We start from the raw sequence: 17,720 nt of genomic DNA, 5'->3' as shown, positions 1-17,720 counted from the left end.
ACCATGCCGTGATCAATCAGCGCTCACTGCCCCTGTTACTTCACTGATATCCTGCTAAGCATAGAAGCACACACCAAGATTCCTAAAGAATATTTACCGATTTCTATAGGGAAATGGCCTCCGGTCACTAATATTCTTGAGATTGTGTATTGAAGCCCTCTTTTTCAAATCCCCCCAATGCCCGTGATGGCCACTCCAGAATCTTCCTGGGCTTCTTCTGAAACCAAGCCCTGGTGGATGTTGAAGTTGCACAGGATCATTGTCCTGATAGAATATTCAATGACACCCAAGCTTCTTATTCCTCACAGAAGGCATGACGTTTCCTGATATATGATTGAATCCATCTTGCCCTCCACATACTGCAAGTTTCCAGTGCAAAGCAGCAGCAGGGCTTAACTAAGCCACCACCATGCTTCACTGTAGGCATTACTGAACCACCACCATGTTTAAATGTAGTCATCATTGAGTCCCCATCATGATTCACTGAAGGCAGCAATAAACTACTTTCATATTTCACAGTACGAATCACTGAGCCACCACCATGCTTCACTCTAGGCATCAATGAGCCACCACCATGCTTCACTGTAGGAATCACCGAGCCACCGCCTTGCTAAACTCTAGGCATCACAGAGCTACTGCCATGTTTCACTGTAGGCATCACTGAACCACCACCAAGCTTCACTGTATGCATCACCGAGCCACTGCCATGCTTCACTGTAGGCATCGCTGAGCGCTCACAATGCCTCACAGTATGCATCACTGAGTCAATGCCATATTTCACTATAGGCATTACTGAGCCACCACCATGCCTCACTGTAAACATCACTGAGCCCCTGCCATGCTGCACTGTAGATATCACCGAGCAACTGCCAATTTTCACTGTAGGCATCACTGAGACACCACTGTGCTTCACTGTAGACATCACCGAGCAACCACCATGCTTCACTGTAAGCATAGCCAATCCACCTATCACCATGCTTGCACCAAATGAGTGCCATGCATCACTATAGACATCAGTGAACCAGCCTAATGCTTCACTGTAGATATCACTAAACCAGTCCTATGCTTCACTGTAGGCAGTGTGATCATTTTAGCGTATGCATCATTCTTCCTTCCCTTAAATACCGCTGCTTTGTAGGCCCGAACAGTTCCAGTTTTGTTTCATCACTCCATAGAACAGAATGACAAGGCTTCTGTCGATTATTTATATGGATTTGAGAATATTGGAGCCGACTCCTCTTGTACTTTTGGGACAGTAAAGGTGATGGTTTAGAGGCCAGACATGGAGACCTTCATTGTTTAGTACGTGCTTTACTGCACAAAGTGAAGCCTGAATTAGGAAATATCTCTATTAGTGACGAGCGAACGTGCTCGGATAAGGTGTTAGGCAATCCCTGCATATGTTGTGGCTGTTGAACATGCAGCCGCGGGGACTCAAACATACTATTCAAGCACGCCGAAGGCACTTGGTTAGCATCCGAGCATGCTCAGATAACACCTTATCCGAGAAGGTTCGTTCATCACTAACCTCTATATATTAGTTGTGTTCAGATATTGACATTGTTCTTGTTTTATTGCTTCATTGCAACCAGCAGAAAGTTTGTAAATTTTACTAATAAAACACATTTACAATGGAATAATTTTGATTTCAAAGAAAGAAGACTTGCATGTTATGTTCTAGGGTCAGATGCAATGAAGCAGGCCTGGAAAACCTATTTTTTTCATTATCAAAGACATCTCACCTTCCGCCGAGCGGCTTCATTTCACTTTATTGAGCTTTAATTTCATCCAGATGTTACTAATGGATCAGCAACTCCAAATATATGTCACAGTAATGTCTGTGTCGAAAGTCACGTCCAGGAGAAGAAATTAAGATTCTATTTACTTTGCGCCAAGTAATCTGCTGCTAATGTGAAAAGTCTGATGGGCGTTAGTAAATTTACTGACAGTATATAAAATGGTACATTACTGTCATCAACAACTACTTAACATTTTTACTGATAACCATATCCATCTATCTATCTATCTATCTATCTATCTATCTACATATATCTATCTATCTATTATCTATCTATCTATCTCTATTATCTATCTATCTATCTATCTATCTATCTATCTATCTATCTATCTACATCTATCTATCTATCTATTATCTATCTATCTATCTATCTATCTATCTATCTATCTATCTATCTATCTATCATCTATCTATTATCTATCTATTATCTATCTATCTACATCTATCTATTATCTATCTATCATCTATTATCTGTATATCTATCCATCGTCTATCATCAGTCTATACTTCTATCTTTAGATACTTTTAGAAACTCTATTTTGAAGTTTCTTGTTTTTTTTATTCCTCAAATTATGGAAACCTTCATACATGACTGCAACAGGTTTACAACATTTAGGAAAGTAAAATAAAACTGTTTTATAAACGTGGTAAAGAGAAGACGTTGCTTGAACTTGAGCAGATCATGATGTAATGCATATTTTTGATTCTTAAAATGTTTCTAGAGCCAAATATTTATTCATAAAGTATGTTTCCACACATCAGGCATAACAATAGCAAAGGCAGCCCTGAGTTATCCGATGCTACGGAAATTTCTATAAAGTATGACACAGAGATGATGTGCAAATTAGCAAAGAACTAATTATAACCATACTCAACTATGTTATATATCAAAAGAGAACAATCATGGTCACTTGTAGCCAACATTAGAGTTGAGCAAATTTCCCCAAATTCTAATCAATCTGTTATTGGAAGTCATCTGACATTTGATCCATTTGTTCAATTTAAAAGGAAAATTTGATTGCAAATTAAAAGTGTTAAACATTTGTTCTGCTCATCTCTTCTTAGCCCTCCCTGTACCTCCCCGACTGTTGCAATCCTCTGTTTTCTGTCTTCTATCTTTTATCTTCAATCTTCTATTTTTAATCCTGTTTTCTAACTTCTTTAATCTTTTATCCCCTGTCTTTTATCATTTATCTTATATCTTCTGTTTTCAGTCCCCTATCTTCTCTCCTGTATCTGCTCCCCTCTGTCTTCCAACTTCTGTCTTTTAACCTCTCTCCTGTATCTCTTCTCCTCTATCTTCTCTCCTCTCTTTTCGCTCCTCTCTTTTCTCCTCCATCCTATGTTCTCCATCTTTTCTTCTCTCTCTTATCCCTCCTCTATCTTCTCTTCTCTTCTCTTATCTTATCTCATTGACTTGTTATTCCTTTATTTCAGGGGTCTCAAAGTTGACTGGGTAAATGGGCCACACAGAAAAAAATTTAAATTGACAGGCCACAGTCCTTGAAGGACAAGATATTTTTAGTCATGATATTTTTGCCCTTATTCTGCAATAAAATCCTCCAACCTCACCCCCATCCTGTAACACTGTCTCCTGTACTAGACCCCATCCTGCAAAAATGCCTCCCTTTCTGGACCTCATGTGATAAGAATGGCCCCATCCTGCCACTCTTCACGTACACATAGCAAATAAATAATCAATCCTTCTCACCTGTCCTCTTCCTTCTTCATAGAGTCAGTGTCTGTGCCACAACATATTTCGGCTGAATTTGTGTCTTGAGTGTGCATATTCAGCTTAAAACCAGTGCGGATGTTAGCGGGTCCCCCTTACTCCCCGAGCCTAGTTATTGTTATTTCTCTGGTTTCCAGTGTCATGCGGGCCATGTATTTGAGATCCCTGCTTTATCTTCTATCATCAATCTTCTAACTTATATCCTTTACTTTCTATCCTTTATCTTCTATCCTCTACACCTTATCCTCTATCTTCTATCCTCTGTTCTCTACATTATGTCTTCTATCTTCTCTCCTGTATCATCTATCCTCTGTCTCCTATCCTTTATCTTCTATCTTCTGTCCTCTATCTTCTTTCTTGTATCTTCTGTTCTGTCCTCTATCTTCTGTCTTCTTTGCTCTATCTTCTGTACTGTCTGTCATAGGTCTTTTGTTCTCTATCCTTGATCTTTTATCCTTTGTCCTCTGTCTTTTGTCCTCTATCTGCTGTCATTTGTCCTCTGTCTTATTTCTTCTATCTTCTTTCCTCTATCTTTTATCCTGCCATCTATAGTCTGTCCTCTATCTTCTGATCTGTATGCTCTGTCTTCTATGTTCTGTCCTTTATCCTGTGTCTCCTGCCTTCTATCCACTGTCCCTTGTCCTGTGTCTTCTGTCTTCTATCCTATGTCCTGAGTCTCCTGTCTTCTATCCTCTGTCCTTCATCCTGTGTCTCCTGTCTTCTATCCTCTGTCCTTTGTCCTGAGTCTCCTGTCTTCTATCCTTTGTCCTGAGTCTCCTGTCAACTGTCCTCTGTCCCTTGTCCTGTGTCTTCTGTCTTCTATCCTATGTCCTGAGTCTCCTGTCTTCTATCCTCTGTCCTTTGTCCTGAGTCTCCTGTCAACTGTCCTCTGTCCCTTGTCCTGTGTCTTCTGTCTTCTATCCTATGTCCTGAGTCTCCTGTCTTCTATCCTCTGTCCTTTGTCCTGTGTCTCCTGTCTTCTATTCTCTGCCCTCTGTCCTGTGTCTCCTGTCTTCAATCCTTTGTCCTATGTCTCCTGTCTTCTATCCTCTGTTCTTTGTCCTGTGTCTCCTGTCTTCTTTCCTCTGTCCTTTGTCCTGTGTCTCCTGTCCTCTATCCTCTGTCCTTTGTCTCCTGTCTTCTATCCTCTGTCCTGAGCCAACTGTCTTCTATCCTCTGTCCTTTGTCCTGTTTCTCCCGTCTTCTATCCTCTGCCCTCTGTCCTGTGTCTCCTGTCTTCAATCCTTTGTCCTATGTCTCCTGTCTTCTATCCTCTGTTCTTTGTCCTGTGTCTCCTGTCTTCTTTCCTCTGTCCTTTGTCCTGTGTCTCCTGTCCTCTATCCTCTGTCCTTTGTCTCCTGTCTTCTATCCTCTGTCCTGAGCCAACTGTCTTCTATCCTCTGTCCTTTGTCCTGTGTCTCCTGTCTTCTATCCTTTATCCTGTGTCTCCTGTCTTCTATCCTTTACCCTGTGTCTCCTGTCTTCTATCCTTTGTCCTGTGTCTCCTGTCTTCTATCCTGTCCTGTGTCTCCTGTCTTATATCCTCTGTCCTGTGTCTCTTGTCTTCTATCCTTTGTCCTGTGTCTCCTGTCTTCTATCCTCTGTCCTGTGTCTCCTGTCTTATATCCTCTGTCCTGTGTCTCTTGTCTTCTGTCCTTTGTCCTGAGCCTCCTGTCTCCTATCCTCTGTCCTTTGTCTCCTGTCTTCTATCCTCTGTCCTTTGTCCTGTGTCTCCTGTCTTCCATCCTTTGTCCTGTGTCTCCTGTCCTCTATCCTCTGTCCTTTGTCTCCTGTCTTCTATCCTCTGTCCTTTATCCTGTGTCTCCTGTCTTCTATCCTCTATCCTTTGTCCTGTGTCTCCTGTCTTCCATCATCTGTCCTTTGTCCTGTGTCTCCTGTCTTCTATCCTCTGTCCTTTGTCCTGAGTCTCCTGTCTTTTATCCTCTATCCTCTGTCCCCTATCTTCTGTTCTTTATCATCTGTCTTCTATTTTCTTTCTTCTATCGGCTTTCATCTATATTCTTTCTTTTTTTCTTCTTTTTGGCCTGGTCTTCAATTCAATAGGCCCGTATCATCACATGTGGTGAAACGCACGATCACTGGTGAAATGGCGCTGGTCTTAGTGAATGGATGTCCTGGCTGAAAAATAAAGAAAAGAAAAAAAACTGAAGCAATAGATGACCTAATAGAAGACAAGTATGTAAGGGCCAAAGATAGCTCAGTACAAGATTATTTTTTACCCCTTCCTCACTAGCCACTATTTTGCTGAATTTATCTGAAGGAAATAAAAAAAAAAACAGATTCTGGAGAATCAGAATGTTTTGTAAAATTAGACGACGCAAATTCTATTTTCCTTTAATTAATTACTATAATTAGTTACTATTCTGCCAAAACATATTGCTTCATGTAAGTACATACCGTCCTAGTAGCCTCTTCTTTTTCTGATTTTTCAGATCCATTTCTTAACCACTGTAATAATTCATAAATATGTTCAGTACAGGTGCATGCACTGTGCATAGGTAGGTGAAGTCATCGTAAAGCTTAAAATACCATTTGTCAGTGTGATTTGGACGATTCTTTAAGATTTTTAGTATTTTGAGCATTCGGAGATTGACTTTCTTGGCCTAGACTCAAAAAGAGAAATATGAAAGTTTAGCAGGCTACTTTATGAAGCCGAACTAAGTAAGGTCTCAGGTTTGAAGCCATCACGGGCGAGCGGTAGGGACCTTCCGTCTACACAGATGTCTTCTGCTCAGGAAGCTGCTGAGCATGTCCTGGCAGAGATTGTGGATTTTTGGCTTGACTTCACCACGTGGGTGTCACCTGCGCAGTAGATGATTATGTAGGGAGTGATTTGTAGATGGTTTATGTTCCTAGGAAAGCCTCGCCGGGCTTAGTAAGTAATGGAAATCAGATATTTGAATACGGGGAAAGGTTTCGTTATAAGAAAGTAACACTGCAGATAACGCCTCGGGTCCTTGAGTCTGCTAGGCCTTGGACAAATTACACTCTCAGAGTAAGGCCTCGCTCACACTAGCGTATAATATGAAGGAGTGCAATGTGAGAAGATATCGCATTGCACTCTGACCAATGTTATTCAATGATGCAGTGCTCATCTGCGCATTTTTTTCTCAGGTCTAATCAGCGTCAGGGAAAAATAGCAACATGCTGCGATTGACCGTGTGTATCGGGCGAGACTCGCCAATGCAAGTCTATGGGTACGATAAAAAAACATACATCACACGTCTGATTTTTATGTATACATCTCAAAGCAATCAGGAAATTAAAGCAGGAAAGTACCCCCCCCCCCCCAAATAAAAACAGAGCTAGACAGATAGAATAAAATAGATATCCGGTAGATATATAATTTCACAGCTCCCCCATATATTATAAAGTGCCTTGCAAGTGTACTTTACAGTCCAGATTTTAAAGCATTTTTCACTTAATAATTAAAGAAATTATTGAAAAAGTTTACTTGGAGTCCGCCCTATGTTTGATAACCAGCAAAGGTAAAGCATACAGCTAAGAACTGATATTATCAGGCTGGGAAGGTCCATGGTTATTGGGCCCTTCCTAGCCAGCCTAAAAGTACAAGCTCGCAGCTGCCCCAGAAATGCCAATTCTGACGTTTCCTGATTGCCCTGGTGCATTGACAATTGGGGTAATGGTTTTTGGGGTTGATGTCAGTAGCTGGCTGACATCAAACCCCAGTATTAGTAAGGCCTGTCCCACACGTCCAGATAATTCCGGTACCGGAAAAATCGGTACCGGAATTATCCGTGTCCGTGTGCCCGTGCGTTTCTGTGGCACATCAGTGTGGCACACGTGCGGCCCATGTGCCGACTGGGTACCACACGCACCGTGCAGGAGACAGCGCTAGAGATAAGCGCTGTCCCCCCCACGTGGTGCTGAAGCCGCCATTCATATCTTCTCTGCAGCAGCGTTTGCTGTAGAGAAGATATGAAAAATCCTTTTTTTTTTGTTTCTCGTGTTTAACATAAAGATACCTGTCCCCACCCCCCTCCCACCCCCTGTGCGCCCGCCCGCTGTTATTAAAATACCCGGCTCCCTCGCTGGCGCTGCTTCCTGTCCTGGCTGCACCTTCTACTGTATGAGCGGTCACGTGGGGCCGCCGATTACAGTCATGAATATGCGGCTCCACCTCCCATAGGGGTGGAGCTGCATATTCATTTCTGTAATCGGCGGCCCCACGTGACCGCATACAGGAGAAGCTGCGGCCAGGACAGGACACTGCGAGGGAGGCGGGTGAGTACTTTAATAACAGCGGGCGGGCGCACAGGGGGTGGGAGGGGGTTGGGGACATGGATCTTTATGTTAAACACGAGAAACAAAACAAAAAAAGGATTATTCATATCTTCTCTACAGCAAACGCTGCTGCAGAGAAGATATGAATGGCGGCTTCAGCACCATGTGGGGGGGACAGCGCTTACTGTAGCGCTGTCTCCTGCACGGCACACGGACTGCACACGGACAACGTCCGTGTGCGGTACGTGTTTTACACGGACCCATTGACTTTAATGGGTCCGTGTAATCCGTGCGCTCCCACGAACACTGACATGTCTCCGTGTTTGGCACACGGAGACACGGTCCGCAAAAAATCAATGACATCTGCACAGATGCATTGATTTCAATGTGTCTACGTGTGTCAGTGGCTCCGGTACGTGAGGAAACTGACACCTCACGTACCGGAATCACTGATGTGTGAAACCGGCCTAATGCAGAGGTGTCTGTCAGTCATCCCCATTACTAACCCAGTAATAAAAAAAGACACGCACAAAAATCCTTTATTGTCAAAAATCACTCCCCAACACTTTCCTGGGTTCACCATTCTATTATAAAAAAAAAAAATCCCACGCTGTTCCGTCATAGTCCAGAGAATCCAACATCCACAAATGGAAAACTGAAAGACATAAAAATAGAGAACTAAAGACAAGACCCTGTCCGTTGTCCACCAATTTAGTACAAAACAAAAAGTTCCCATGCAGGTCTGATTTTCTCAATGGCATTTCCACAACGATCTCCGTATTCGACGTACAAAGGCACCTCTGAATGAAATCGGCGCTTTGCACTCCACCCCGCTCCTTATTCACACTCATGTGAAAAACATCAGGCTTGATGAATCGGAGCCTATATGTACAGCCTATTCAATTCTTATGGTTTTCTCTTTCCATCTCCACTGCTAAGCTGTGACCTATGACATCCTCACTCTATCTAGATTCATTGCAAAGCAGCTGCTGCATTCCCTGCCTTGGCTTTTACACAGGCTGATTGACTGTCTTATACCTTGCGATGTGATAACTGCAAGGCGTTATGCGGATGGCTACACAACTGCAACTACAGTATGATGCAATCTTCTTCTTAGGGTGGGCATTTTTTTTTTTTGCTTATTCACGCGAATCGAACCACAAATTAGGTCCAGAAACTTCTCTAATACTCAACATATATTTGATTTGATTTAAATCAATTTACATCAGGTCACGCTCTGTCGTTTCTCCATGGTCCGGGTCTGATACTCCCGCTCGCTCATTGTAGGTACTTTTGGTTGGTACTCTGACTTTCATCTTGGACATGTTCTGACCCAGTCATCCATCCATTATAATTTGTCTCTTGTCAGTGTCACTTACGGGACATTTGCCCATTTCTTCTAACCCTTAAACTTCAAGAACTGACCGGTCGCCTTCTGCCTAGAATTTCCCACCCCGGACAGGGGCCATTGCCACGAGATTTTCCACGTTCTTCACTCGACTCTATGTATTCGTTCTTCCATTCTTCCGGTTCTGTGGACCTTTCCGGATTCCTCAGCCTCTGATCTAGACGTCCCTGACGTCTCCATTGCTGAGCTTATAAAATAAACGCGTGAAGGATTTGTTATAGGCTGAAGAGGGGCCAACGCTGGAATCTTTGATCATCTGGAAGAAAAGCTTCGGGGGTTGTAAAAATAACCGAAAGCTGTTTTTCTTTAATGTGGCTCTGTCACATTAAGCCCTAAACATGCCGTCTCCTCCACAAGTGTTTCATTTACCCCGATGATAAGAGAATTTGGACTTCTCAGACTGTTACCTTAGCTCAGCGCTCCACATTCCAATATGCTTCGTGTTTGGCCGGGGCCGAGGGGCTCGTTGTCAGCTCTCGCGCCTCCATAGCTTTGTGCCTCGGGACCAGATGGACCTTCTCATAGATCCACGAATACCACCGAACAAAGCGGAGAATGATATCTCAGCCGAGACAACAACATTTGCCAGCAACCTGCCTGGATAAACATTTCATAATGAATATTCACAGTCATGTACCTAGAAAACCAGGACGTGTGCTCAGTATCAAAAAGTTAATTTCCCGGCAAAAATGCAACTATGGATCAATGTTTTTAATCAACTGGGTAATAAAGGATTAAAAAAATAAATAAACAGGGAAACTATTATATTCCAAGAACAGCGCCACGCCCGTCATCAGGTTATGTCTAGTATTGCATCTCTGTTCTAAAAACTTCTAGAAACAAGCAGCCATGTTTCTGTAATTCTGGACAGCCATTTTAATTTGAATGTTGGTTGTTTTTTTTAGGGGATCGTGCGCATGGTTGCGTTTTGGGGAAAGGAAATGACACAGTTGGAAAGGATCTAATTCCAATTTTTTGTAAAAAAAAAAAAAATAGTATAAACACAGATTTAAGAAAACAGAGTAAAAGAAAAGCTAAAGATATAGCCGAGCTGAGTTTGTTGTCTAGCTCAATGGAACTGTATCATTGAAAATTGCTGGCTGCAGAATGAGCTAACTGAGGATCCAGTAGTGAGCTTTTCTGACAAAGTTTGTCTTTTCCTGATTTCCTCTGTGCTGATTTATGACAACATCTAAGAGCTCAGAAAAATACAGACCAAAGCGGTACAATCCAGGTTACTGATGGATTCTCAGTTAACTTATTCAGCAGCTAGCGATGTGCATGGAAACAAAGACCCGGCAGAAGTCAAACGGTGCAACATTTTCTATGTAATCCATTTGTAGAAAGTTATTTCTAGACCAAAAGACTAAGTGGGTTATACAGAACTCAGCATTCAGAGAACTGGGAAATCTGCAGCAGAGAAAACAGGGATTGTATCAAAACAGCAGCAAGCAGCCCAGTAAGTGACACATCTCTGGAATCAGGGTCTCTGCTCCTACATCATGCTGCTGTCAGATTACATAGCAAAAACTCCAACCCAGGGGTGGATATATCATTGGTGCAACCCAGGGGCCCAAGAGGTAAGGGGGCCACATCCACCTCCAAAGCAGGAGTAATTGAGCATTACGAGGAGCTATTGGACTGGAAAGGGCCCTTATATTGTTCTTCTGTCTGTAACCCGACCAGTTGTACTTCTGACCTTCTCATTACTGATTTTTGGTGTTTTGCAGGAAGAAATGCTGCAGAGGATTTAAGTTCGTCCTGGGGCAATGCATCCCGGAGGGTAAGTGACATCTGCACTTTACTTGTTAGTGCCATTTCCTTTGCATTTTTTGGTGCATTGGGGCATCATGGAAGACAAGGGTATCATGGAGGATAGGGGTATCATGGAGGATGGGGGGCATTATGGAGGATGGGGCAACATGGAGGATGGAGGGGGCATCATGGAGGATGGGGGGCATCATGGAGGATGGGGCATCATGGAGGATGGGGGCATCATGGAGGACGAGGGCATCATGGAGGATGGGAGGCATCATGGAGGACGAGGGCATCATGGAGGATGGGAGGCATCATGGAGGATGGGGCATCATGGAGGACGGGGGCATCATGGAGGACGGGGGCATCATGCTGAGTGGATCTATAATGCTGTATATGGTTGTATCTAATGAGACATTGCAGGGGATCATCTCTTTCTGGACCTTCTATATTATTTGCCAACACAGAGATCCAAGGAATTTTCTGCAATATCCAAAAATGCATTTTTTTTTACAATATCATAAAGTCCCAAAATGCACAACATTCTTTCTCAATCAGCGAATATAAGAAAAGTTATGTCACTTTCTAGCAGGCTTTGTACTTCAGTGGTCGAGCTCTGAGTTAATAGTTATCCCCAGCTTTTATAGATTCCTCAATGGCACGATTACTAATATATAGTAGTCAGATATGGGCGAAACCTGAACCGTAAAGTTTGGGGTCCATACTGAACACCTAGTTAGTTACTTACCACCGGTCAGAGAGCTGTGGTTCCCATGCTGACAGCATGAGCCAGCAGCTTTGGCTGGCATTAAAAGCATTACCGCTGGTCACAGGCATTGACTGATGAGAGAGTACTACTCCCATCAGCGTACGCCTGCTGTCGCTGATAACAGAAAAAATGACGAAGGGACTCTTCTATTTTTGATAACCAGAGCTGGCAAAACTAACAGCGGTGGGCTGCAGCCCCCAGCTCTTAACTTTATGGCTGTTATCAAGCTTTTTTTTTTACAACCAGCCAAGCTAAAGCAGACAGCTGGGGACTGGTATTCTCAGACTTGAAAGGGGCCGTGGATAATGCCACCCCCAGTCTAAAAATAACAGCCCACAGCCAACCAGAAAAGGCTTTGACAGTACCATTAAACATGCACGCGCCAAAAGCGCGTTCCAAACCCTGCCCTTCAGCGCCCATGTCACATGATCATGGGGCGCCAATGGGTTGGCATGACAGCTGGGGCTATGAAGAAGAGCCCCGTGCTTCTCATTGCAGATCTGCTATGAGCACCGCCCCGTGGCTGACGTTCATAGCAGATGATCATTTCTGCTACACATAGGAGGGCTGCAGCGTGAAAAAAAATGTTTTTAAAAATATTCAAAAACTAAAAAATATAACATTTCAAATCCCCCCTTTAGCCTCAAAATAAAACAATAAAAAAAAATCCAAAATACACATATTTGATATTGCCGAGTTCAGAAATGTCTGATCTATCAAACTATAAAAATAATTAATCTAATCGGTAAACGGCATAACAAGAATAAAAATAAAAAAGACAGAATTACGTTTTTTTATCTCCGCAACATTGCAATAAAATGCAATAAGGGGCGATCAAAATATTGTATCTACCTCAAAATGGTATCGATAGAAACGTCTGTTCAGCTTGCAAAAAAATAAGCCCTCACCCAGCACCAGATCCTGAAAATTGAAGATGCTACGGGTCTCGAAAAATGGCGCCATTTTTTTTACATTGGATTTTGTTTCACCACTTAAATAAAAAAGAACCTAGACATGTTTGGTGTCTGTGAACTCATAATGACCTGGAGAATCATAATGACAGGTCAGTTTTAGCATTTATCAAAATCATGTTAAAGATGGACTGATGTGTGTGGAAGGTGTGTCCACCTTCCCCCATTTCCAACCGCTTACATGCAACTGTTACGACTGACTGCGGCATCTAAGGGGTTTAACTGCTCCAATTGCAACCGCAGTTACTCTCTGGTGTCGGCTGTATCACACAGGTCCTGAGCTCGCCCCATATATGCAGGTGTTGAAAATTGAAACCTTGGCGCCATGGCCCATTTAGAACCGTCAAAGTGCCACAAGTATGGCAGCACTGGAGCAATTATCTACTATATAGTCATCTAATTCTGTATGTTTGTAACGGAAATCCCACGTCGCTGATTGGTCGCGCCAGCCACCCGCGACCAATCAGCAACAGGCACAGTCCGGCCGTAGTTCAGTCACGTTTACTGAACAAGTTCTGTCAGTCACAGTGCCACGTAGTTCAGTCATGTTTACTGAACAAGTTCTGTCAGTCACAGTGCCACGTAGTTCAGTCACGTTTACTGAACAAGTTCTGTCAGTCTCAGTGCCACGTAGTTCAGTCACGTTTACTGAACAAGTTCTGTCAGTCACAGTGTGGCGTAGTTCAGTCACGTTTACTGAACAAGTTCTGTCAGTCACAGTGTGACGTAGTTCAGTCATGTTTACTGAACAAGTTCTGTCAGTCGCAGTGCCACGTAGTTCAGTCACGTTTACTGAACAAGTTCTGTCAGTCACAGTGCCACGTAGTTCAGTCAGATTTACTGAACAAATTCTGTCAGTCACAGTGCGACATAGTTCAGTCACGTTTACTGAACACATTCTGTCAGTCACAGTGCGACATAGTTCAGTCACGTTCACTGAACACATTCTGTCAGAATATTCTAGAATACCCTATGTGTTAGAATCGGGCCACTATCTAGTTATTTTATAACATTCTTTGGTAAATTTTGGTGAAACGCCAATAAAGCCCTTTAAATACAGCTGAGCTGCAGTACCACACACAGCCTATAAGGAAGAGTGGCGCTATTTTCCGAAAGCAAGTTATATAATTTCTAATCTCAAGAAATATCGCAACTGAATGTGAATGTTTTAGCCGTTTGTTCCGATCTAGGTCACTCCTGGCCAAGCCGTCTTCTGATGAACCCCTATAGATTGCTTCATGTCCATCTGGCAGCCGATGGTTTTGTTCCATGGTCTCAGGCTGAAGGCTTCACGTTCTAAGTGGTCTCCCAGGTCACCCGGGGCTTAGCAATGAGATGAAGGTGTTAAAATGTTCCCCGTGTCCGACACTGCGGATTACGGGGTCTTTGGCATCTCGTCCCCAACTGAGTCATAACTAACATATTAAAATCCATTGCCAGCTTATATTAAACTCCCAGAAGTGTCGAGCAGTAGATCATATGAAACATAACCGCGAGAACCGCTTCTCTTGGCATCGGAGCCGATTGCTAAAAATCAAGCCTTGCCTCTCTCACTTACGGGCCGCGATGACAAGCCCTTCACCGCAGCAGCCCTCCCTGCCCGGATCCTGCGGCCGCCATGTGTTGCACCCCTGGAGCAGGTTGCTGACTTTTCACAGTCTTTGGGAAAATAAATGGAAAACTTATCGTTTGGTTTTCTAAGATTCTTTATTTAAGACTAAAAATATTTTTACAACGAGGATAATTTCATCCAGTTCACACGAAAAGCTGATTTTAACATCCCGGGTCCCAGTAGGTGGTTTAGGAGAAAAAAAAAGTCCAACTAAAACAATGCTTAACCCTGCGAGAGAAAACATATGGGAAGTGGCTGAGCACTGCAAATATCAAATTCACTGCGAAGAACGCCAGCAAGGTATTTTACTATTTAGTTATCTAGCTGATTAATGTCTTAATATATCTTTATTGTACTTAAAGCTTTTTTTCCCATCACTTTAAATCCTTCACAAAGTTATAGAAGGCAAATATAAAATGTTTCTTTTCTGCAGTGACCACTAGGGGGAGCTCACTGTAAACATATTTAGGTATGTGTCTGTATGCATAGAGCTCCCTCTAGTGGTGGCTGCTGGAGGACCGTATTGGAACATTTAAATTGTAATCATTATTTTATTTATTTTCTACAAATCATTAGTACATGTGAAATTAGAAAAAAAAACTTTGGAATATATCTTATTAAAAAAATCTGCTTTTTTCTCCTTCCAGACTGATTTTCATTTTCAAAAACCTCAATACGCAGGTAAATTCTGCAGTGAATACAGATTTTGCTATTATTAAGATAGGAAATGACAGTTGGTGCTCGTAAAATCCTATGGAGAATTGTAACTATAGTCTCAGGAGAACTTGCAGCAGATTATCCGTGTCTGCCTCTAGCTCCTTCCACTCCACTCTCAATAGAATTTTATAAGCACCTTCATCGCCTATCTTAGTAATGTCCTCAATGAATACAGATTTTACTCATGAATTGTAAGTGGAAGATCAGTCCAGGAAGAGAAAGAAGCAGATTTCTCTGATGAGATATATTACAAAATGTCTTATTTTCATGTGTATTATTGATTTATGAAATAAGAATGAAATCGGTGGTTACTCTTTAAAGGAGTTTTCCAGGATTTTCAAACTAATGACCTTTCCTTAGGCTGGCGAAACACCAAGTGTATATTCTCTCATCTGAGAGTTTGATCACAGTGGATGAGGAGCAGCAGGAGAATACAAATTCTCCATCTTCTCCATTCTCAGCCCATGAAAATTGGACTGCACTCCGATACCATCCGAGTGCAGTCCGGTGTTTTCCATGGACTCACTAATTTGCATGGTCGGGTATGATTCAAATATCGGACACAGCTCTAGCAGGTTCTGTCTGAGAACAAAAATTGGATATGTGCACGGCCCCATAGACTAACATTGGTCCCAGTGCGATCCGATGTTTTATTGGATTGCACTCTCACTGAAAATACAGTCGTCCGCACAATCCCTTTAGATTTGCTCGTTAACATGAAATCATGGAGGTTGGAATCCCCATATCCCCAAATCCCAACCAATTAACTGATGAAACGTGCAGAACACCTACACCTCTGTTATTTAGTGGTGGTGAATAGGGATGAGTGGATCCGTGGAAGTTTGGGTTCTATTACCCGACCCCAACTTTAAACCAAAGTTCAGTTCCGGTACCAGAACTGTACCCGAACTTGAACCAGAACATGAACTTCATTGGAAACTTAGTATAGACCTGAACTTTGAGAAGAAAAATCTCTTTCTCCCTCTCTGCAATGGACTTCCCCTGGAAATCTGAACATTGCAACGGACTTCCAGGGAAAGTCCATGTTTGGCATTTAGTACCGAACAGTAACTGTCCCGTACGAACACCAATATCTACAGTTAGAATACAGTCTATTCTTCTGTACACTGTATGGTGTTGCACAGTAGTCTCTCGGACTCATGTTTTTTTCCACCATCTACATCAACATGGCTGCATGTTGCCTTTAACATCATTTATCTGTTGGTGTCCAGCAGAGATCAACAGTCCTACACTCCACTAAGCTCTATCTACACATAGGAGGACTGCAGAGCTAACACAAGCATGGCTGAGCTGTGTGTGATGCCTGATGCTGATAGATCAATGGTGCAAAACTGCAAAAGCCACTCTGTTGTTGATGCATATGGCAGAGGATTATCTTTTGCCATGTGCATCAACAAAGCATCATTTGCAGTTTCACATCAATAATCCAACTGGACTGTAATCTAAAGCAAAGCTAAAGCAAAGCTCAAAGTCCACCAAGGTTTGAATTCAGAAGTCCCAGAAGATTCTGTAATGGTTGTCACAGTTGTCTGTCCTCAAAGAACATCCTTGGTGGAAATTGAGGAAGGCAGCTTCGGTATGTGATTCTAAGAATATTAGCAAATTTGAGATATTTCCCCTTTCGAAATGAGCTATGATGCCTCAGGAATGCTGCCAGAAGCTGATATCTAGCAGCACAGATAAGAATTGATTGCCAAACTCAGGATTTGCCCCAGAAGTTGGAATCCAGCTACCAGTGCGAATTGCAGAAGCCTTGAAAAAAGGGTCAACACTATAAATATTCAGTCTTTGCGTAAACTGGATGTATTTGTCAATTGAAGTGTAAAAAGACCTAAAAAGACTGAAGCAGCAAACTTTGCGATTACCAAAATTCGTGGCAGTCTTACAACATTGGGTCAGGACTGTGCATCATGTTTGCAGCAGGTTATAACAGCCAGAGGAGCTTTACTGGTCATACAATAGTCAGTAAAAGTGACATTTTGTGGTGAATTTGGGGAGATCGATTTTGGGCAGCAAAGGACACACGTCTTCTCCTACTTGTATTTTTAACATGTTTTGATCTCCTTACAGATTACGACGTCTGCTCCGAGGCCCCGTGTGAGCAGCAGTGCACAGACAATTTTGGTCGGGTCCTGTGTACGTGTTATCCTGGCTACCAGTACGACCGGGAGAGACATAGGAACCGAGAGAAGCCTTATTGCTTAGGTATGTTTACCCCACAAATGTGCGGCCATGGGCATCACGATGCGTCGTGGGTGAAGCTCTTTTCTTGCTGTGCCATGGCCCATGGGTGGACAAAATCGGGGACCTCCATATGGTGGCAAAATTGGTCGACTTGATCAATTTCCTAACAACAGATATAAGGGAAATACACTGCTCGGGTTACATTACTGGTGTTTTTTTCCTTTTTGGGATCCTGACGTTCATGGTTTACGGGACAGCAGATGAGTTCTGACGCCTTGTTCTCTAAATTCTTCCATAAATGTTTTCGCCGCTTCCAAACGTCTCTTGCGAAATTTGATCCTTAATGAAATTAAGAAGAAACATGACGAGCGCAGACGATATCCTGCATTCTCCGTCCATTGTTCACATTCTGGAACTCGCATGAAATGATATACTAATCTGAAATATTTTAGGTTCCACGTGAGTGTTGTCATTAAGCCTGGACACA

At 42.7% G+C, this 17,720-nt stretch overlaps 1 protein-coding gene across 2 annotated transcripts in view; it reads left to right on the top strand.

The window, feature by feature from the left end:
- The window catches only part of CCBE1 (collagen and calcium binding EGF domains 1), a 393,824-nt gene that overhangs the window by 324,266 nt on the left and 51,838 nt on the right, over nt 1-17,720 (top strand). Inside the window, exons 1-3 of one of the 2 annotated variants that reach the window (XM_077282945.1) lie at nt 6,695-6,748; nt 10,935-10,987; nt 17,120-17,254. In XM_077282945.1, the coding sequence (XP_077139060.1) occupies nt 6,696-6,748; nt 10,935-10,987; nt 17,120-17,254 (241 nt within the window). In that variant the 5' untranslated portion in view covers nt 6,695. Of the gene's footprint in view, nt 1-6,694; nt 6,749-10,934; nt 10,988-17,119; nt 17,255-17,720 lie in introns of those variants that run through there. The other variant, XM_077282937.1, reaches the window with a different exon arrangement.

The sequence above is a fragment of the Ranitomeya variabilis genome, chromosome 1 (assembly GCF_051348905.1).
Source record: "Ranitomeya variabilis isolate aRanVar5 chromosome 1, aRanVar5.hap1, whole genome shotgun sequence".
Classification (NCBI taxonomy): domain Eukaryota; kingdom Metazoa; phylum Chordata; class Amphibia; order Anura; family Dendrobatidae; genus Ranitomeya; species Ranitomeya variabilis.
The sequence above is the reverse complement of the archived record's forward strand: the minus strand, read 5'-3'. Positions and strand labels throughout refer to the sequence as shown.